Source organism: Schistocerca americana, chromosome 4, assembly GCF_021461395.2.
Source record: "Schistocerca americana isolate TAMUIC-IGC-003095 chromosome 4, iqSchAmer2.1, whole genome shotgun sequence".
Taxonomy (NCBI): Eukaryota; Metazoa; Arthropoda; class Insecta; order Orthoptera; family Acrididae; genus Schistocerca; species Schistocerca americana.
The window spans coordinates 779,425,527-779,448,624 of NC_060122.1; the positions used below are offsets into that span (position 1 = coordinate 779,425,527).

General features: G+C 44.1%; 1 protein-coding gene across 3 annotated transcripts in view; it reads right to left on the minus strand.

Annotated features, from left to right (window-relative positions):
• Positions 1–23,098, minus strand: part of LOC124613966 — a 520,281-nt gene that overhangs the window by 294,495 nt on the left and 202,688 nt on the right. The window contains exon 1 of one of the 3 annotated variants that reach the window (XM_047142755.1): positions 12,992–13,999. The exons of the other annotated variants lie outside the window; for them this stretch is intronic. Within the exon in view, the coding sequence (XP_046998711.1) occupies positions 12,992–13,023 (32 nt within the window). The 5' untranslated portion in view covers positions 13,024–13,999. Of the gene's footprint in view, positions 1–12,991; positions 14,000–23,098 lie in introns of those variants that run through there. 3 annotated transcript variants of the gene reach the window in all.

Genomic DNA, 23,098 nt, shown 5'->3' on the forward strand with positions numbered 1-23,098 from the left:
TCGACACTGTGGAAATTAGACACGGAGCTTTAACTTGGTCCGGAGAACTACACCGTCTGATCAAAAGTACCCGGGCACCTGTCAGTGAACATTAGTAGGGCGTGTGTCCAACCTTCACCTTTATGACGGCTTGAAGTCCTCTATGGATAGTTTCAATGACGTTTCCGAATGTCTGTGAAGGAGTGACAGTCCATTCTTCCTCAAGAAGCGAAACCAGAGAAGGTGGTGACGTTGGACGTTGGGATATATCGACGTTCTCTCTCATGCCAACGGTATTCCACTGGGTGCATGTCGGGACTCTTGTCCGTGTCCACTTCACAAATGTTACTGTCCACAAACCATTGCCTTACAGATGCTGCTTTATGACGATTTGCGGTGTCATGCCGATACTAACGAACATTGTGTACGGACTCTTCTCCTACTTTTCCTTAAGCGCAATAACGCGATCACACGCTAACTACTAAAAGTACCCCCCATACAGTAACTCCATCTCCTCCGTATTTCACAGATGGCAGGTAATGTTCTCCAGAAGTTCGGCACACAAACCCTCCCATCGAATTGCCGCTGGGTACGGCGTAATTCATCATTCCAAACGACTCGTTTCCACTTATACGATGTCCAGTGGCGTTGTTCTTAACGCCACCTCAAGCGTCCCTAAGTACGGACTGCAGAATGTGGCTCATGCGGAGCTGCTTGACCACTATATCCCACTCTTTTTTTTTTTTTTACGCACATTCATTGTGCTGGTGGCACTTTGGCACTCGCGATTGATTCCTTCCGCTGATTTCATGCGATTTTTATTATCATTCTCTGCAGAGCTCGAAGTCACTACCTGTCAGTTCATGAGGTCTACCTAGTCTTGGTTTATCTGTTTCTTCTTTCGCGTTTCCACATCAATCACATCCCCGACAGTTGCCACGGGCAGCTTTAGAAGGAATGAAATATCCCTGATGGACCTGTTACGCTGACGATACAACGGCAAGTGCTCGTGCGAAGCCACTGAGCTGCCCTGACCGAGCCCTCCTCCTGTCGCTGCTTCTTTACTTACAACACCGCACTCCCCCAGCTTCTTTCATGCTGCCGCAACTCCTCTCGTGACATCTAGTGGTTAATACAGTATCACCTAGCGCCCTCCAGGTTCTTTTCATCAAATAGTGTAGTTATAAATTCGACATAAATCACGACAGTGATATAAACCCCATCCATGTAGTTCCTCTCTTGCCACGACTACAATACACGAGCACCATCGAATTTCTGCTTAATCCGCCATTTATTTACACTACTGGCCAATAAAATTGCTACACCACGAAGATGACGTGCTACAGACGCGAAATTTAACCGACAGGAAGAAGATGCTGTGACATGCAAATGATGAGCTTTTCAGAGCATTCACACAAGGTTGGCGCCGGTGGCGACACCTACAACGAGCTGACATGACGAGAGGTTTCCAACCGATTTCTCATACACAAACAGCAGTTGACCGGCGTTGCCTGGTGAAACGTTGTTGTGATGCGTCGTGCAAGGAGGAGAAATGCGTACCATCACGTTTCCGACTTTCATAAAGGTCGCATTGTAGCCTACCGCGGTTGCGGTTTACCGTATCGCGACATTGCTGCTCGCATTATTCGAGATCCAATGACTGTTAGCAGAATATTGAATCGGTGGCTTCATGAGGGTAATACGGAACGCCGTGCTGGATCCCAACGGCCTCGTATCACTAGCAGTCGAGATGACAGGCATCTTATCCGCATGGCTGTAACTGATCGTGAAGCCACAACTCGATCCCTGAGTCAACAGATGGGGACGTTTGCAAGACAACAACCATCTGCACGAACAGTTCGACGACGTTTGCAGAAGCATGACCTATCAGGTCGGAGACCATGGCTGCGGTTACCCTTGAAGCTGCGTCAAAGACAGGAGCGCCTGCGATGGTGTACTCAATGACGAACCTGGGTGCACGAATGGCAAAACGTCAATTTTTCAGATGAATCGAGGTTCTGTTTACAGCATCACGATGATCGCATCCGTGTTTGGGGACATCGCCGTAAACGCAAATTGGAAGCGTGTATTCGTCATCGCCATACTGGCGTATCACCCAGCGTGATGGTATGGGTGCCATCGGCTACACGTCTCGGTCACCTCTTGTTCGCATTGACGGCACTTTGAACAGTGGACATTACATTTCAGATGTGTTACGACGCGTGGCTCTACCCTTCATTCGATCCCTGCGAAACCCTACATTTCAGCACGATAATGCACGACCGCGACCGCATGTTGCACGTCCTGTACGGGCATTTCTGGATACAGAAAATGTTCGACTGCTGCCCTGGCCAGCACATTCTTCAGATCTGTCACCAATTAAAAACGTCTGGTCAATGGTGGCCGAGCAACTGGCTCGTCACAATACGCCAGTCACTACTCTTGATGAACTGTGGTATCGTGTTGAAGCTGCATGGGCAGCTGTACCTGTACACGTTATCCAAGCTCTGTTTGACTCAATGCCCAGGCGTATCAAGGCCGATATTACGGCCAGAGGTGGTTGTTCTGGGTGCTGATTTCTCAGGATCTATGCACCCAAATTGCGTGAAAATGTGATCACATGTCAGTTCTAGTATAATATATTTGTCCAATGAATACCTGTTTATCATCTGCATTTTTTCTTGGTGTAGCAATTTTAATGGCCAGTAGTGTATTTTCCCTACACTTGCCGACGGTCATGTCATCATCGTGAACATTAGGGGGTATCGTTCTGTTTGCATTTTATATTATTTTTATAACATGAACATGTGACGTCCTTTCCGGAGACAGCGGCGAGACAAAAAGGCTAATCGCGCAGAGTACTAGATGTGAAACGTTATCGTCAGTTACAGCACTAAAAAGTGTTTTACAATCTTCCTAATGTATACATTTACTTTGGTTACTCAGTAATAGAAGAGAAATACTTGCTGTAAGCTGACATAATGTATCACCAGCATTTGTCACTATACACTCCTGTAAACGACATTTTGCTGCTCTATATAAATGTAAACATGGATTAAATACCTTTCAAAGTTGTAACTTACATTAACATTGCTCAATACCTGCAAACAACACATACCTTGCCGCTTCACCGCTCTTTGCCAAAAAGATATCACGACACGCATGCGGCAAATGCAATCAAGACGGAAACACAATGCAGTCAAGATGGAAACACAATGCAGTCTTCTTGCACCGCGATCGTCAAACTCGTACCGGACTTAAATATGGAATAACTGAAGCACACATTTTATTTTTCAATCTGCTGCAGCCGTCGATAAGTAGCCCATTACGTTGTATTTACGTTTGCAATATTGCCGGATTTCATACAGAGCAAACGCCTTCTAAGAATATGAGTGCTTTCCAAATCGTCTGCCTGTTGGAATACTTTTAATTCCCACCAGCACAATGCCATTGTTTCCTCTGTGACCCCAAGCCAAGTCCCTGGCGCAAACATATTTTCTGCAGTGCTTCTATCGACAAGACAACAGCAGACTTAGCAAAGTAAAATTCTGTGGTGAAACAGACTTGTCGCAAAAGGTCTGCAGCGAAGGTGTTGAAATTCTCTAAACATACTATAATCGACTTGTGATACCATTTGCAAATGTGGAAAAATCAAGTCAAGATACTCGACATATCTCGGTGAACACTTCACTTAATGACTCAGATCGTTTGCCTAGCAGTCCCACGAGGATGCACCAGTACGATGCACGAAAACCGTGTTTAGCGTTCCAGGGTTACGTACGTATGAACTGTAATGTACAGAATTTTACCAAGTGTCTGAACTGGAACATAAATCTTCTAATTAGTCGTCAACAAAGCGAGATTTTCAATTAAACCATTTCATAACGAAAAGTGTACATCTGTAAGATTATTCAGCAACGCCGCTGGGGGCCACAGAGCTCAGGTAGTAGTATGCGCTCTCTATGCAGACATGTTGCTCATATGCAGCAAATGTACCGCTGAGTGTCTGCAACGCTGCGTAACGTAACGGTAGTGAGAAGAGCCGAGTCTCAAGTTTTTCACATAGGAAACACTGAAGATAATACTGCAGGCGAAATTAATCATCTTCAAAATCCAGGTTTTGACAGTCCCATGTTATATTCTATGGCGAGTCAAACGTAGAACTAACGTCAGGCGTGCCCCAGGAAACTTGTCGGGGTCCTTTCTATTAATGTCGTAGATGAATCTGGCAGACTTAAGTTGACGATGCAGTTAGCTATGTAAAGTACTTAATGAAAAACGCTACATAAATATTTCATCTGTTTTATAAAAGCGTTATAACGGCATCGTTGTGCGTGACAGGAAAATTAACATTTCCCAGGTATGAAGCTGCAACAGACGAGTATCAACTGGAAACCATCATGCGAAGGTTGATCAAACAAACCAGAGAATGGGTCTTGAAATCAACAATACAACGACCTTGCTGGCTAAGACGCTGTCAGTCGCTTCGGGTATTTATGATCTGTTGTCACTAGTACTGGAGATTTCGAGACTCAGATCCGTTAGGCGCATTCTGATAGCGAGAAATTCTATGGCAAAAGCTGCTCTTATCTGAAAGGACACCTCCATCACTGGCAGGACAAAACTCACCTTCGTCCAAACTCTAAATCTTCCTCATCACGAGCTACGCAGGAGAACAGGTGTATCGTCATAGGATTGATTCTCTGGAAATGTGGTGCTATAGATTACTTCACGAACAGCACATCGACCTAATGTATCGATCGTGAGGTGCTCAGTACCAGGAAGTCGAACCTTGTCAACCAAAATCAGCTGAAATATTTTGGCCACATTATGATAGTGCAAAGAACAATTATACAAGAAAAGTCGACAACCGAAGATCTAGAGGATGCACACTATTATGGTATAAAAACCAAATTAAGAGTTTCACTGGGATGGGCTTGCAGCAAGCCATTCACAATGCTCAAGACACAGCTTCGTGGAGACGGGCTTACCTCGTGATGCCATTACATCATTGCGTAGCGTTGGACCTCATATGTATACAACAAAGTGTATGTGTGTATATCTGGGATATCCTTCCGAACCCTGGATCGGTTTCAAATAAGTCTGGCACAAAAATAGCAATCCGAACAAGCATCAGCACTGACGGTTTCATGACCTTCTACCTCCACTAGGAGCAGAGATACACACAAAAACATGACTCTTTTCAGCCACTGGCAAACACGCTGCCCTGCTCGACAGACGTGTTGCTATTGGAGTGCTGTCAGCGTGCTTTATTGACCTCTTCAAGTACAGAAGGGCATGCTTGGGCAGAGAGACAAGGAGATGATGGATTGTGACAGAGACGAGAAGATGAGGTGGACAGAACAAAGGGGGAAGGAGAAGGAGGACAGTTACATCTACATTTATACCCCGAAAGCCACCCAACAGTGTGTGGCGGAGGGCACTTTACGTGCCACTGCATTACCTCCCTTTCCTGTTCCAGTCGCGTATGGTTCGCGGGAAGAACGACTGTCGGAAAGCCTCCGTGCGTGCTCGAATCTGTGTAAATTTACATTTGTGATCTCTTCGGGGGGTATAAGTAGGGGGAAGCAATATATTCGATACCTCATCCAGAAACGCACCCTCTCGAAACCTGGACAGCAAGCTACACCGTGATGCAGAGCGCCTCTCTTGCAGAGTCTGCCACTTGAGTTTGCTAAACATCTCCGTAACGCTATCACGTTTACCAAATAACCCTGTGACGAAACGCGCCGCTCTTCTTTGGACCTTCTCTATCCCCTCTGTCAACCCGACCTGGTACGGATCCCACACTGACGAGCAATACTCAAGTATAGGCCGAACGGGTGTTTTGTAAGCCACCTCCTTTGTTGATGGCCTACATGGACAGGAGGGGAGGTGACGGACAGCGAGAGAGACGCGTTTATTGTGAGGGTAATATCGCCATGCCTCGCAGGGGAGAGGGCTACATCTTTTCATGGGCATGGTTGGTCAGGGAGAGAGGGGAGGGAGAAGATGGCTAGTGAGAGGAGGAGAAGGATCGACTGGGCGGAGAAATGAGGCGATGAGGTGGTAGACAGACCGAGATGGGGGGAGAAGGCGATGGACAGGAATGTGGAGGAGGAGATGGACTGATAGAGAGCGAGGTAAACGGGCAAACAGAGGGGGAGGGGGATATGGGCAGAGAGGGGGACTTGCAGGAGGCAGGTGGAAGGTGCCCCCTATTGCTTGTATATGATTACGTTACACTGAAATATGTGTTGTTATAAGTATGTTGAGTGTACTTGACTACCTATAACACACTGATGATGGCTGCACTCTTAACTGAAATCTAGATCCGCAATTTTAAAAAAGACAGATGATGTTACGACCGATACTGACCTCCTTTCTGTCCATGTGTACACAGGTAATGGGCAGTTGGAAAAGGAAATGCGGAAGGAGAGGATTGATAGGCAGGGGGAGAAGGATATGGACAAAGAGAGTGGTAAGGAGATGATAGAGAGACAGAGTGGAGTAGGAAATGTACAGGTAGACATAGAACGACAACATGAACAGGCAGATTGGGGGTAGGAAGAAATTGCCTCAGAGGGGGGAGAAGGAGATGTATGCACTACACACAGAGGTGACAGGAATCGCGGGATGCCTCCTAACATCGTGTCGGACCTCCTTTTGCCCAGGGTAGCAACCCAGCGTGGCAGGGACTCAAATCGTCGCTGGAAATCCCCTGCAGGAATACTGAGCCAAGCTCTCACTATAGCCGTGCACAGCTCCGAAAGTGTTGCCGGTGCAGGATTTTATGCATGAGCTTACCTCTCGATTATGTCCCATAAATGTTAGACGAGATTCACGTTTGGCGATCTGGGTGGCCAAATCATTCGCTCGACACGTCCGGAATATTCATCAAACAAATCTCGAACAAATGTAGGACAGTGACATGGTGCACTGTCATCCATTACAATTCCATCATTGTCTGGCTGCAAACAGTCGGTTTTCCAGTCGTCTAAGGTCAAGCCGATGTGGTCACGAGCCCAGGAGAGACGCTGCAGTCGGTGTCGTGCTGTTTGTAAAAGCACTCACGTCGGTATCTGCTGACGGAGCCTATTCACACCAAATTTCGCCGAACTGTCTTAACGAATACGTTCGTCATACCTCCCGCACTGATTTCTGCGATTATTTCACGCAGTGATGCTTGTCTGTTAGCACTGAAAACTCTACGCAAATGCCGCTGCTCTCGGTCGTTAAGTGCAGGCCGTCGACCACTGCGTTGTCCGTGGTGAGAGGCAATGCCTGAAGTTTGGTATCTCGGCACACTGTTGACACTGTTGATTGAGTGTTAGAATTCTCCTCTCAGCATTTCAGTTTATTTCATCCGTGAAGTTAGACGTTTCTCTTTGCGGTTTGCAAAATGACTTTCACGACAGAAGAAAGAATTGAAATTGTGGAAGCAAGTGTGGAAACAGGTTCGATTAAGGAAACTTGCGAAATTTTCTGGGTCAGGTATCCTGACAGAGGACTACCAGCTAAGAGAGCAATACACAGCCGGTATAAAAATTGGCGCACCTACAGACCTACGCAAAATGTAAAACGATACAGAATTCATTCAGTTTCGCACACCAGAAGTTAATGCTGACATTCGCCGTAGAATTATTGAGAGCCCAAAGAAGACTATTCGCAAATTCGGTCAAGAGGTGCATGTAAGTAGGAGGAGTTGCCAGCGCATATTGAAAAGTCTTAATTTGATGGCATATCGTTCGACGGTTCTACAGCAATTACAGGAGGGTGACAGGAACGTCATGATTACTGTACGTGGCTTTTAAATAACATTGACGATGCTTTGTTAGACCCTTTCCGACGATGCTTTGTTAGACCCTTTCCATTGTATCGTGAGTGATGAACCATGGTTTCATCTTTCCGGTCACGAGAATTCACAGAAAACGAGGTACTCGGCAAGAGCCTTTGGTTCGGTGTAACTGTAACGCGCATTATTGGAACGATATTTTGTGACACTATCCTCAACTAGGATTGCTGATATTTTTAAAAATATCGGGAATCCGACATATCGATATATAAAGAGATATCACTATAGGCCCTCGGTATATAGAGAAAAAGTATCGATGTATAGACGGAAAAAACATCGACGCCCGAGCCTATAACAATATCGGCTGCACGTTGTAAATACACTGCTGGTTTTAGAGCTGTATTTAAGTACTGATCTATTATTAGATATTCTGTACATCAACAAGCTAGTAGCTGCTTATCTCCCTCAGAGCAAGAATTTCAATGCACGTTCGCATTTGGCGATAACCACTTTGCTAATAATGGTAACTGCATTTAAGTGGCACAATAAAAGGTGTCCGATGGATCCGTCGTTCGGTTTCGTCACATGTCGGATTCACCCCGAACACTTCATGTCGTTTTCCCTGTATTTTCGTTTCTCCAAACGCGCCGATTACGTCAGCATTTACCCTCCCACGTACCCACACGCCGCGAATTGTCATTTACATTTTTGTTCAGTATTTACAGCAGCTGTTTTTGAAGAATGCCGATGTGAAGAAATAGTACATTAGATGCGTTACAAATTTTTTTTTGACGCAACTGACGTGCTATCCCTCACACCTTCTTATTCCATTCACAATACCACCCTCAGTGCGATCGAACTTCTTTGTGCCTCCTATGACGCTTCCAGACAGTCAAAGAGAAAGACTGGATGTGTTGAAATCTCGAAAAGTAGTAAGCTTCCTTCACACTGGGAAGGCAAAATTATGTTCTACTGCAATTTCAAATATTTACAGGAAATTGAGGAAGAAATGTAATATAAAATAAAAATATCAGCAGTCGATGCAGCCATTTCGTTTTCGATATACTATATATCGGAGGAAAAGATATCACGATAAATACGGATACTTTAAAAAAATATAGATATATCGATATGTTATAAACAGCCCTACCCTCAACACGGTTGCATATATGGAAATTATTGACACTTTTGTACTCAACTCACTGAATATGAAAGACACTACAGTTTCGTCCAGCAAGATGGGGCAACACGCCACATCCCTGGAAAGAGTCCGTGATGTGTTCACTGAGGAACGAACTCTTAGCAAACATTTGTGACCATCACGTTGGACGGATCTAACAAAATGTAATTTTTTTCGTGTGGGGACACTTGACAAACAAGGTCTATGAAACAATTCCTCACACAATACAGGAAATGAAAGACATCATCAGCAGTGAAATTGCCGCCGTCGATATCCGAACTTTACACGGATGTATCTGAATATCCTTAGACGTGCATTGATGTTGCAGGGGGTCACTTTCAACATCTTCTATAAAGGTATATTTCACTATATTTTTCACTGTAAATAAGGGGTAGGTCTACATCAGTTCTTCGTTTCTGTAATTTCACTGCATTTCCTCGCTACTTTTATCTGCGCCGTGTTGTACCTCGTGCACGTATACTAGCATCATCCATGTATGGGCATATCGCTACGCTATCCCATGACTTACATCACACCTCAGTGTATAAAGGCCGTTGTCACAAAAAAATACTGAACGTTGCATCGTCGCAAGCTTCTAATAAAAGAAAATTCGAAGTGTTGTTAGTTGAAGTCAACTCTGTACAATGGCCTAATGATGTACAAGGATGTTCACTGATTGAGTGGAGTATATACTGATTGAGCCGCGGCAACGTACTTAGATTTGTCGACTGTTTGGAAGAAATAAGGCTGTTTTCACAAAATGGGAGAAAAACTGTGCAACAAACACTGTTAGATGAAGTTACGTGGCTTACAAAAATTCATGTTTTTTCATGGACATGCTGCCAGCATTTCTAGAATTTGAACGTAAAGCTTCAAGCCACAAACAATCCAGTTATTGTTATCAATGATCTTTTTCGCGCTTTTGAAGCTGGACTGCAAGTTTTTAATAACGATATTGTTTCCAAAAACTACAACTATTTCCCAAATTTGACAAACTTATCAGCGATTTTGGTTTAGATGAAAAGCCAGATGAAGGGGAGAATCACTGAGGAATATTCTTCGGTGGCACAGTCTTCAATCGGAGACTTTTAATCAGATTTTCTCAGTTTAAAGAGTTACTGGGAACACTAGAAGTTATTATGTACCCTGGTGTGACTTCTTCACTTGATAAACTGAACTTGTCTAAGTCTAGTTGGAAATTAAAATGTAGCTAGAATGAGATTTTCACTCTGTAGCGGAGTGTACGCTGATATGAAACTTCCTTCAGAATTCGAGTCTCGGTCCAGCACACAGTTTTGATCTGCCAGGAAGTTTCATAAAATGTAGCTGATTGTTTTCCAGTTTAATTCAATTTGGACTCAAAAAAATTTATCGAAACAAGAAAAGAACAGAAATAACCGAATTAGTAAGACTATAAGGCAATATGAGCAAAAAATGGGCCAACATTAAAATGATGGAATTGGGGAATGCAATTCCGAACATAAACAGCCGTCTGAGGAAGCTGCCGTTTGCTATCTTCACAATATTTTCATCTACCTATGTCTGTGAGTCATTATTTTGTGAAATGAATAACATCAAAGACGCGCTAAAAAAAAAAAAAACGACTGTCAATTAAATTCTTCATTTGTGTGGCCATATTGTCCTACAGTTACAAGAAAATGGAAAATGCGAGTTTTCCTCGCCAGACGTGTTTAGCTCTATTGAGGTAAAGCACCATCAGTGGTCTGTAATTAAAGATATTTACAATCTGATTTGTTTTTAAGATCGAATTGCCTCGAGCTCAGCTTGCATTGCGCTAAAAGTTACAATGCATACACCTAATATAAATTATTTGGCATCGGATTTGCAACAGCAGAAATAACATTAATTTTTCTTTCGTGTCGATAAACTAAAAATGTTTATTTTAAGATAGCTGTATAACAGTTCTATTTCTGACTGCAGATAAAGGGTATTAATATGAAAGTACTTAGTTTCTTTCATTTATCAGAAGAGTAGAAATTTCTATGCGCTATCAAATACTAAAATATGCATGCATTTATTCACTGTCATATTATAAACTTGTACAAAATAAGCAAGGCAAAAAATAGTAGTTTCAGTAAAGAAATTTAGTTCTACGATTAGTCTGAAGGCACGTCATGGCCGTGTTAAACATATCCTTGAAAAAAAGCACGCAAACGTACAGAGATTCGCCAACCCTGGTTTATACTATGTTTTTAATTTTTCTGGGTAGTTGAAATGAACGTACTGTTTACTGACTGAGAACAACCGCACTGAAAGAAGCCCTTACACATGTCATCCTGAAACAGTGTTTAGTTGTGTGGTTTAAAAACAATCCTTGAAATATTCCTACGCTTTTACGTTACATTTTTCAATGGATCCTATTAATGTAGTCAAATATGATTCCCAGCCCTTTCACTCGTTTTGTGTCAGCGGCGTGCTTTCAAAACTGTCTTCTTAGAAAAACCGTGGTTGATACTTGCTTCTTTAGCATGATACTAACGACTAAGGCTTAACAGTTTGCGGGTTTCTTAATTAACTGGCCGATGACAAATTCTTCAGCTGCATCTGCCCTTCCAGGTGGAACGATGTCTAGTACTGTGTAATTCAATATCCGATGGCTATTTCGTACTGTAAGATTGGTATAGAACGTACGTAACACTCCTTCAAAACAATTCTAGTGTTCATTTCTTAGACATGAGCAAATTTCTGTACTTTAAGATCATACATTCGTGTTAACTTGGGATTCTAATCTGTTGCAAATACTCTTATGCTGTAGTTCCTGGCCCTGAACCACGCGTTCGCGCTACTGTCGCTGAAGGTCAAAGCCACTCAGTAAGTTAACGTATGACTGAGTGTTGTGATGTCCTTAGGTTAGTTAGGTTTAAGTAGTTCTAAGTTCTAGGGGACTGATGACCATAGATAAGTCCCATAGTGCTCAGAGCCATTTGAACCTTTTTTTTTTTTTTTTTTTTTTTTAGTTAACGTAGAAGACAGATTAGAAACAATAAAACTTGTCTACGGACAGGAACAAAGAACGTAAATTAGCTGCAGCGCTGGCAGTACCACAGACAAGCTGTATGCTGTTCCGTTACTGTTTCCCACACACGTATCATTCTAGTCGCTATTAATTTCGGCACACGTCATAGGAGCGCCGAAAACGTGCGCGGGATGTGGTTCCCAGGAAATGCTGAAGTCACAGGATGACGCCAACGCGTCTGCCCCCTCCTCTTTTTGTCCGCTTTTGTGGACGGAATGCGGGCCGGCGCTGGGATAGGTCGTGGCAACATGGCCAACACTGCAGTAGCTGCACGTCCGCAAGGCTGCCACCACAACTGCACTTCGCGAAACACAGGCGCCCGTAGTAACAGCCGCCTGCGATAAGAATACCGCGAACGCAGATAAAACTAGTCGCACGATTGCGTGCTATATACAGAGAGTGACCTTCGATTTACCGTTTGTCGCTGCTGTCACTTAATTCAATTTCTAGTGAAAAAAATGATTATTCCTTATTGCAGTACTGCTTCAAAGCAAAACGATAATTCTAGCATTTGTGTTTGTTACAATAAAGTAATCTCTGTATTTCCGCCTGTTGTGCTATCTAGGACAGTATTAGGTACTTTCGTATAGCCATCTTATATTTGGGATGGAGAGTTATTCTCGCATTTATAGTTACTGGCCCAGGAAGACACAGAATTTTTGGTTTCCAAGGTATGGAACGTGTCACTTACTATAGGGTGAGGACTTACCTACAGTGAATTAGTTACGGTGTGTCTTGCTCACGTTGACAATGTCCAAACCACATCCGTTACGCGTGGAGAATGAAGAATATAGATCAAGTGACTATACCATAATAGCACTGGTCACGTCACAAAAATACGACTACGACAAAACTAAACCATGATGCAATGGCAGATGCTTCACGGATTTGTATCACCTTAACAGACATTCACTGTTCGTCCAAGGTTTCCAGGTGTGTGAAATGCATACTACCGAATGCAATATAATTAAGCATTAGAAATTAAGATTTAACAACCCACCTTCCAAACATCTGATAGCACATGGTTTCCATTGTAATGATTGACGTTAAGCAGCCAATGGAGCACAGTTTTTTTTCAGTGCAGCACTTCCATTCTCACTCACGAGACACATTTTCACATTTCTTCGTCATTATTACCACCGTCGGCAACATAATTCACTCTGACGGACACTAGTAACTCGCGTTTTCCCGTAACAGCACAGTGAACGGTGAGGACGTGGAGCGCTGCACACGCGAGCACGAGGGCCCGAGGGGCGACTGGCGTGCTCGCGCGGCGGCCTGTGCTGTTGGCAGCCGTGCGCGCGCGCGGCCATTTTGTGCAGGTCATGTCCGCGGCCAGGGTCACCGACCCAGGGACGAACAGCTGCCGCCCGAGGCAGCCTGAAAACTCGCCGCCGCTGCCCTCACGTCGTTCACGCAGCCACCCTGTCGCTGCCATTGATAAGCGACAACAAAGGAGCACGTTACATTTTCGCATCTCAAACGTAATATCGCTTTGGAATTAATTAACAGTCACACGGATTAAAAAGTGTCACCATTAATATTTCTACTCTTTACTATTGTGAAATTGTCGATTTTAGTTGCTACTATTATTACAATAACGATTCATATTTAGAATTTATGTAACTGCAATTTGTTTTGTTTTATATCGTTCATGTTAGATCGTGATACCGGAACTCCGTCTCTGTTTCAATTTTTCTTTTACATCAATTTTTATAGACACTTTGCGTCTTACTGTAAAAAGTAGTGAAATAGTTGCAAAACGCGCGCGCATCCCACGTAGACACTAACAACTAGTGACCGGAAAAAAAATTATTGAATCAAGGTGCCAGAAATGTTTAAAACGTTCGTCGTGGTCATTTCGCGAGATATGAGTGGGAAAAGTATTACGTTGTCGGAGTCTTCCCGGAAACTGCTCTCTCGAAATTTCAGTAACGACGCACAACACCAATATGTTTCAGGTCACTGATGATGCATCAAATACAACGAAGCGCAATCCTTGTTGTATAACATAATTTACGTTTACTCCCCTGTACACAGCCATAAACTTCCAAACCCTACAAGTATTCGTACACTGTTTATCTCATAAAGAAATTACGTGTTATTGATGTTGCACATGCGATTTTCCTTTCTTCCTAGTCAAACCTGTTTCGCTTGACTGTATAAGGAAAGCCACGCTGGTCTACAACTACAAAAGATTGTGATTCTGTTACTATAGTAGTTGTTCTGCTTTGAGCTCTTTATATATGTAGCGTTTCCTAGCAGTCAAAGAAGCTGAATTCATTGTTTCTACTAGTTACTAGTACAGTATAAGATACCACGTACTATCTCCCTCCCACGTGTGTTAGCTACTCCGTCTCCGTTATGTACCGAAGCAATTAAACCCTCTTGTTTGGTTAATAAGCAAAATTAGATTTTCATTTACTTCAAAAGGGCAAATGAGCGAAAAATGTTGGCAAATTCTCATGATGTTAGTAATTTTATTGAGAAATCTGCCCCCTAAAAGCGATTTGACAAGTTAAGACCAAGACAAACGCAAAAGTAACAACAAAGTGTGACTGCGCTGGCGTTTGGCCGGCACAGAGACGTCCTCTCGCAGCGGGCGGTGACGCAGCGGCGCAGCTATCCCGTGGGCCGGGCTCGGCCGGAAATGTTCTCGCGGCCTCTGCCGGCCGCACCCGGACCATCCACTCCCTGGGAATTTGCACACTCTGTAGCCGAGCGCTGCGGCCGAGCGACATCACCCGTGTCTCATTATTTGATTCAAGATGGTTCGCTGTATTCGTTGTGCCGTCCGAACAAGACACAACCGGGGCAAAAGCACCACAAGCGCAAAGATGCGAGCTGGTGCCAGTGCCGTAGAGACTCGCCAGTTGCCAGCCCAAGCTTGCCAATTCCACCAGCTCCAAGGGCGGCGCTGAGGATGAAGATATCGACTTCGCCTCGGCCAACTGCCAGCCGAGTACAATCCGCCAATGACTGGACGACAACGGACGGAAGCCTACTCGGAAGATAGAAGAGTAGCTCTCGCCGACTTGGTTGTCGTTCAGGGCTGACTTAAGACAGGGAACGTCGTTTAGTGAACTCTGAGAAGTGGACAGACAGTCACTGTAAATTGCATTTGCTATGTTCTGTGAAGTTTACCTACGGTTATTTGCACTTAGCCACTGAGGGCCTTTTTGTGTTATATTACAAGCAGTGTTGCAGACTTCATTATCCAACAGGTCTCTGAGATAAGTAAACATTTTAACTCATTTGTGTGACTTTGTTACAATTTGTTAGTGTTGTAGAACCTTCGTTCTCCTATCCTGTTACTTGACCCTGGGGCACAGCTGTGTAATAGTGGCAGGGAGAAATTGTCTTAGCGGTGTACTGCACCAGAAGCCATTTCAAGAACTCACAAACTCGGCCTCCACAGCAGTAGCGACGAGGCCTTCACGAAAGTATTGCTGTTCGGTTTCGTCTCGGAATCTTTGGCCGACTTTTGTTTAAATGTTTTTCTGACGTTCCTTGCGCGAACGGGCATGATAACTTTCGTCGGGTACAGCCTTTCTGCCGTACATCTCCAGGATGATAGAATTGGCCGTATACTGCGCACACAGCGTGAAGGATATTCACAAAATGTATTAGCAGTTGTGAATATAAACCACCTTTCGCTGTATATCAGAATAACGACAAGGAAAATTTGCGTCGCTTAGTGACTCGAACCCGGATTTCTCGCTATATGCGAGCGGTCGCTTTAACCGCTTCAGCTATCCGTGCACATACCACGATCACACCCAAACTTCCATATGTCATACTCGTGCTACAAACTGCTCTCGTATATTACGTATATTCTCCTCCAGGAACGGCATATTTGTTAATAGTCGAGGGCAAGGTGTCGGCGAATAAATACGAAATAGCAATGCCTGTGTTATGCATGTCGGAAGGTACACTGCGTCGTACTTCTTAATAACACAGACATTGATATTTCTTATTTACAAACCGTTCAAGAACATCAGAGAGTGTCGGCAAAGGACAAAAAGGAGCTGTTCCAAATGCCGTGAGTATACAGAATGACCTGCACACGTGGAATAAACTCCATGTTAGAATGACCACACCGTCTATCAATACCAGGATCGTGGAACATTAACGGTACTGCAGGTGATAAAATTCGCCAACACGCTTATTCTTGCTGCGGGAAAGAGCTAGTACCCCCGCCTGTTCAGAGGAGCCACTGAAATTCATACACATGACGATGGTTCTAACAAGAAATAGACAGACAGGTAAGCAAATCCTGCATACCAGTGCTGCAGAGAACAACCACTGCAAGTGACGAGGGCAGAGCTGGGGAAATGCCCTCACACGTTGATTCGATAGGTACAAAAACTTCGGCCGCCGTCTCGATTCCAGTCTACCACCAGCAAAGGAGAGTGAATCTTTGACAATGCAGCTACTCGCGCTGGTGAAAAGTCAGAAAAACTACAAAACAACCTGAACCGAAGGTACACATACGAAAGCCAACTAATGGCCACGCAAGGCTCATCAATTTTGGTTTCAGTTTATGCTCCGGTCAAGCTCCTGGCCACTACAACTCTTTCGAGTTCCATCTGCGTAACTCAAACACTTGCAATACGCGAACGTATTCTGTACATGGTCTTGAAAGGAGGATATAAGATGAACATCAACAAAAGCAAAACGAGAATAATGGAATGTAGTTGAATTAAATCGGGTGATGCTGCGGGAATTAGATTAGGAAATGAGACACTTAAAGTAGTAAATGAGTATTGTTATTTGGGGAGCGAAATAACTGATGATGGTCGAAGTAGAGAGGATATAAAATGTAGACTGGCAATGGCAAGGAAAACATTTCTGAAGAAGAGAAATTTGCTAACATCGAGTATAGATTTAAGAGTCAGGAAGTCGCTTCTGAAAGTATGTGTATGGAGTGTAGCCATGCATGGAAGTGAAACATGTATGATAAATAGTTTAGACAAGAAGAGAATAGAAGCTTTCTAAATGTAGTGCTACAGAAGAATGCTGAAGATTAGATGGGTAGATCACGTAACTAATGAGGAATACTCCAATACACAACATACCGTTTTTACCTACAGACGAAGATATTAATCGGACACAGTGTATCGGATACCAACCGTGGGAGGTAGAGTGCGCCAACGGAGCAGTGCACGACTGGGGCGCTGCCAAGGGCCTGGTGCGTGTGCGGATGTGGTACGCGTCACGGTGCAAACGAGATGCAAGCGCTACTGCCAGCCGCTCTACTACATTTACATGTGCGCTTTGTAATTCAAAGCACGGACTCGACACACATTAACTGTTTGATTCAAACCACTTGTTATTCCGTCCCCTAACAGACTGCGGCTGATGCGGTCGTTTATACATTACTACAACCTTAGGCAATACCTCTCACACTGTGCAATGACTACAAGGCCAGTAATAGTTTCTGCCTTAACAGAGCCTCGGGCCTTGCATTAGACGGCACTTACTACCACAGAGGGTCTGTCTCTGATCAAGCAATGAAACTACCGCTGTGTTATGAGTTCTGAAAAAAAGCTGCGCAAATATTCACTCACATCTTGATAAGATTTCACAATGGTGCAAAGAAGGGCAGCACGAATGGTCACAGGTCTGTTCGACCCACGCGAGAGTGCCACGAAGATGCTAAAAATAAAACTTAATCTGCAGAATCTTGAAGACAGACGCAAGCTAACCTGTGAAAGTTTCTGAAACCAACTTCAATCCAGGAAAACACTACTGTTCCCAGGTAAAGTAAAACCCATACGGATCGCGAAGGCAAGATTAAACTGACTACAGCGAGCACAGAGGCGTTTAAGCAATCATTCTTCCTGCGCTCCACACGCCAATGAAACGGGAAAAAGCCCTAATAACTAGTACAGTGGGAAGTACGCTCTGCCACGCACTTCACATTATAGATGAAGATGTGAATACGTTTTACAGTGTATTTTACTTATTTTAGGAACATGTTGCACTATCTCCTGTATTAAATGTCAAGTAGCAAGAAACTCAAATTATAATTTTAAGACTATTTCGTCTGAACCACACTGACAATGTTCATCTCTTTAAAAGATCACATTAAAAGTTATGCATTTCGGAACGACAAGCTTCCATCTTCAGTTAGTCACCACTACGGAAGCCAGAGAACATCATCGAATAAAATAATGAACTACAGACTAAGCTGTGTTTGTTTTACATCATTTGGTAGTCTTCTCTTTGGCCACTATCTCCATCGTCGACCACTGTGTTGAACCATGTAGCGTTCCTGTCAATGCACGTACTGGCAGAACTGAAGCTGTGAGGACGGGTCGTGAGTCGTGCTTGGGTAGCTCAGATGGTAGAGCACTTGCCCGCGAAAGGCAAAGGTCCAGAGTTCAAGTCTCGGTCCGGTCCGGCACACAGTTTTAATCTGCAAGGAAGTTTCATATTAGCGCACACTACGCCGCAGAGTGAAAATCTCATTCTATAATGCAATTATTATTCGTCTTGTCCCACCCTCCAGCAGCTTTTCTCCCTACAGGTCAAATGGCTTCATCATACGCGCAAATCTCCAGTCCAACTTCGTCGCCTCACATTTACATTACATCGTGAGGTAGCTACCAGCCAACATCGTACTTGCAAAACTAGTCAGAAATTGTAGCCGACATTTAACTGTAGTACGGCATCAGGCCATATTATGAATATTAGTCTTATTTGACGACAGTGCTATCATGGTGATGCAACTCTTGATTGACGCTGTAGCCAGCGTTACGTTTTATACTATTTCCTCAAAGCTTTTGAAGAAATCATTTGCCCTGTTGGTAACTTCTTCGTTCAGAACGTTCTCATAGATCGTGCTGGGCACTGAATATTCAAATTTTCCAATAGATAAGTTTTTCCACTGTTACATCCCGGTCACATAGGATATCTCCGGCAGCCCGCAGCACCATATATGTTGAAAGTTGTGGCACAGTTCCGGTCATCCCTTGCCCGTGACTGTCAGCTAGCAGGTTGTGCTTTTTGTGCAGAAACCACGACGGGCAAGTGAGAGAAATGCCGGAAGAAACGGAAAAAGTTAACTGATTTGATGAGTGCAAACGTATGTTTGTGCGATGGACGCCATACTAAATACAAAAATGTGTCTAAAAAGGCGGTACGTGGAAAGAAATAAGTGCTTGTACGTGTATTTGTAAATAAATGCATACTTGAATGGTACACTTTGTAAATGTCGTTAAAGTGATATAGTAATATGATATAGTAATACGCAGCTAACAGTTGCATATTATAATTATTCTTATGTAGTAACTAGACCTGTACATTGTAATAATGCATTATGATTTTGAAGAATCATTTAATTAAATTCTCGCCGGTCGCTGTGGCCGAGTGGTTCTAGGCGCTTCAGTCCGGAACCGCGCGGCTGCTACGTCGCAGATTCGAGTCCTTCCTCGGGCATGGATGTGTGTGATGTCCTTAGGTTAGTCAAGTCTAAGTAGTTCTAAGTTCTAGGGGACTGATGACCTCAGATGTTAAGTCTCACAGTGCTCAGAGCCATATAAACCAAGATTAACGATGCAGAATAGGAGTTAGTTAAGATTTCCGGCTCAATGAGCTTGTATAAAATTTTAAATTGTTCAAGAGACATGCAAAAATAACTGAAGAAACCGTCTTCCTTACACTGCATTTCCTTTCAAAGACGTATAAGTTCACCACTGTGTTCTCGTTTACTGATATCATGTACAAACTTTATTGTGCAAATAAAAAGCCGACAGTTGATCATCATGAAAACTACTACTCAAGTCTACAGCGCAGCGGGTGACTCACTAGCAAAGAGCGCCACTCTACAGCCGGATCTGTGAGCCTTAACCGCAGCGGGCAACCGCTCTTTCTTTAGTCGCTACTTACCCACATTAAAGCCTGTCAGGGGTTATTCCTGCAAGTGAACGCCCTGTTACATCTAGCTACGGATCAAATTAGGCAAATTATAATTTCTGAAAAAAACTGTTCTTTAGCAAGTAAGGGTCTACACATCTAAGGAATTTCACGCCTGTGTCACTACTCATTGCCAACCAGCAGCTCATTTTTATCATGCCCCAGGCACGTGTACTGGCATCCTTGCTTTTTATGATGGATATTATGAATCTGGCATTCAATACTAACAGTAACCTCAGACATGATGCAACTGTCCATAATGCAAAAGTTTCACATATGGCGTCAGATCTTGATAATGTTTCTGGTCGGTGCAAAAATTGGTAACCTGCTTTAAATGGGCAGGAATGAAGTAAAACAGTGCACTTCGCAAAGCACAGGAAAGAAGTATCCTACGAGTACAAAATCAACGGGTCCTGTAATCAGTTAAGTCATAAAAATAACTGTGTGTAGTTACTTGTGGAGATATGGAACGGAATAACCACACGATCAGTCCTAAGTAAAGCAGTTGGCAGATTTCGATTCATGGATAGGTTAGTCGGAAAATGCAGCCAGGCTACGAACGAAATTGCTCATTGACTGTGCGACCCATGTGTGTGGTGTCAATACGAAACAAGGAACGCTGAACATAAGGAATGAATAGTGGCACGAATGGTCGCAAATTTGTTTGGACTCATGCACAAGCGTCATGGAGGTTTGAAAACCTGAATTAGCATGCGCTTTAAGAAGCAGACCACATACCTCGCGAAAGGCTACTTACAACGTTTCATGAGCCAGCATTATGTGCCGAATCTAGGAATATACAACAATCTCCTACGTATCGGCCCCGTAGGGACAAGATCAAACTCATTACAGGAAACATGGAGGCATTTAACCAATTATTCTTCAGATGTTTCGATCGCGAACGGAACTGGAAGATGCCCAAATTAGTGCTATAATGTCATACACTAGAGTGGTTTGAGAATACAGATGCAGAGAATACGCCCGTTATGTCTAATACACATAGATGAGCACTGCACTGAACTACAGACTTGTCCAGTATGAGGTGCATTCAAGTTCTAAGGCCTCCGATTTTTTTTTCTAATTAACTACTCACCCGAAATCGATGAAACTGGCGTTACTTCTCGACGTAATCGCCCTGCAGACGTACACATTTTTCACAACGCTGACGCCATGATTCCATGGCAGCGCCGAAGGCTTCTTTAGGAGTCTGTTTTGACCACTGGAAAATCGGTGAGGCAATAGCAGCACGGCTGGTGAATGTCCGGCCACGGAGAGTGTCTTCATTGTTGGAAAAAGCCAAAAGTCACTAGGAGCCAGGCCAGGTGAGTAGGGAGTATGAGGAATCATTTCAAAGTTGTTATCATGCAGAAACTGTTGCGTAACATTAGCTCGATGTGCGGGTGCGTTGTCTTGGTGTAACAGCACGCGCGTAGCCCTTCCCGGACGTTTTTGTTGCAGTGCAGGAAGGAATTTGTTCTTCAAAACATTTTCGTAGGATGCACCTGTTACCGTAGTGCCCTTTGGAACGCAATGGGTAAGAATTACGCCCTCGCTGTCCCTGAACATGGACACCATCATTTTTTCAGCACTGGCGGTTACCCGAAATTTTTTTGGTGGCGGTGAATCTGTGTGCTTCCATTGAGCTGACGGGCGATTTGTTCTGGATTAAAAAATGGCATCCACGTCTCATCCATTGTCACAACCGACGAAAAGAAAGTCCCATTCGTGTTGTCATTGCGCGTCAACATTGCTCGGCAACATGCTACACGGGCAGCCGTGTGGTCGTCCGTCAGCATTCGTTGCACCCACATGGATGACACTTTTCGCATTTTCAGGTCGTCATGCAGGATTGTGTGCACAGAACCCACAGAAATACCAACTCTGGAGGCGATCTGTTCAACAGTCATTCGGCGATCCTCCAAAACAATTCTCTCCACTTTCTCGATCATGTCGTCAGACTGGCTTGTGCGAGCCTGAGGTTGTTTCGGTTTGTTGTCGCATGGTGTTCTGCCTTCATTAAACTGTCGCACCCATGAACACACTTTTGACACATCCATAACTCCATCACCACACGTCTCCTTCAACTGTCGATGAATTTCAATTGGTTTCACACCACACAAATTCAGAAAACGAATGATTGCACGCTACTCAAGTGAGGAAAACGTAGCCATTTTAAGTATTTTAAACAGTTCTCATTCTCGCCGCTGGCGGTAAAATTCCATCTGCCGTACGGTGCTGCCATCTCTGGGACGTATTGACAATGAACGCAGCCTCATTTTAAAACAATGCGCATGTTTCTATCTCTTTCCAGTCCAGAGAAAAAATTGGAGGCCTTAGAACTTGAATGCACCTCGTATTGTAACATTTTATCCATGATTCAACAGCGTTTCACCGAAAAAGGTAACCAGCGTTGGTGATTGGCAGTCGGGATTGCTGCTGTCCGCATAAGCCTTATTTCCGTGATTAGGGTCTTCCTGGAAGCTCTGCGCAGCCTCTGTCTGCTACACAGCCGCTAGCTTGTCCTCAAATCGATCAGCGCTCGTCCTTCGAGCAGGCGCGACGCAGTTCCCCGCAAGAGCAGCGCACGGCACAGCGGAGAAAGTAAACGTGTCTCATTTATCGAGAGCACTTGCGGGATGAAAGCAAACGAATCCCTTCTTTCGGTCGAAGACGTAGATAATACATCTTGCGTTACGCTGCCGCACTGTTCAAAGCTTCGGTGGTCGTGCAAACCTGTCAGTCATCTGCACCGTACGTTTAGTCGAGCTTTTAATTCCACAGAAAGCTGTAAGTGGAAACCAAAATGTTTTTCGCTCGTGACACCGAATTATAAACAATAGTGTCTCTTGGTGAGCTAGATGTAAGTCTACGTTCGGGAGGAGTGATGGAGGGAGCGACGAAGTGTTTTTCCATCAAACTATATAGGGATCAGAATGATGGGAGTTTCAAAAATGTTTCAAATGGCTCTGAGCACTATGGGACTTAACATCTATGGTCATCAGTCCCCTAGAACTTAGAACTACTTAAACCTAACTAACCTAAGGACAGCACACAACACCCAATCATCACGAGGCAGAGAAAATCCCTGACCCCGCCGGGAATCGAACCCGGGAACCCGGGCGTGGGAAGCGAGAACGCTACCGCACGACCACGAGCTGCGGACAATGGGAGTTTCGAGTTACTGTTA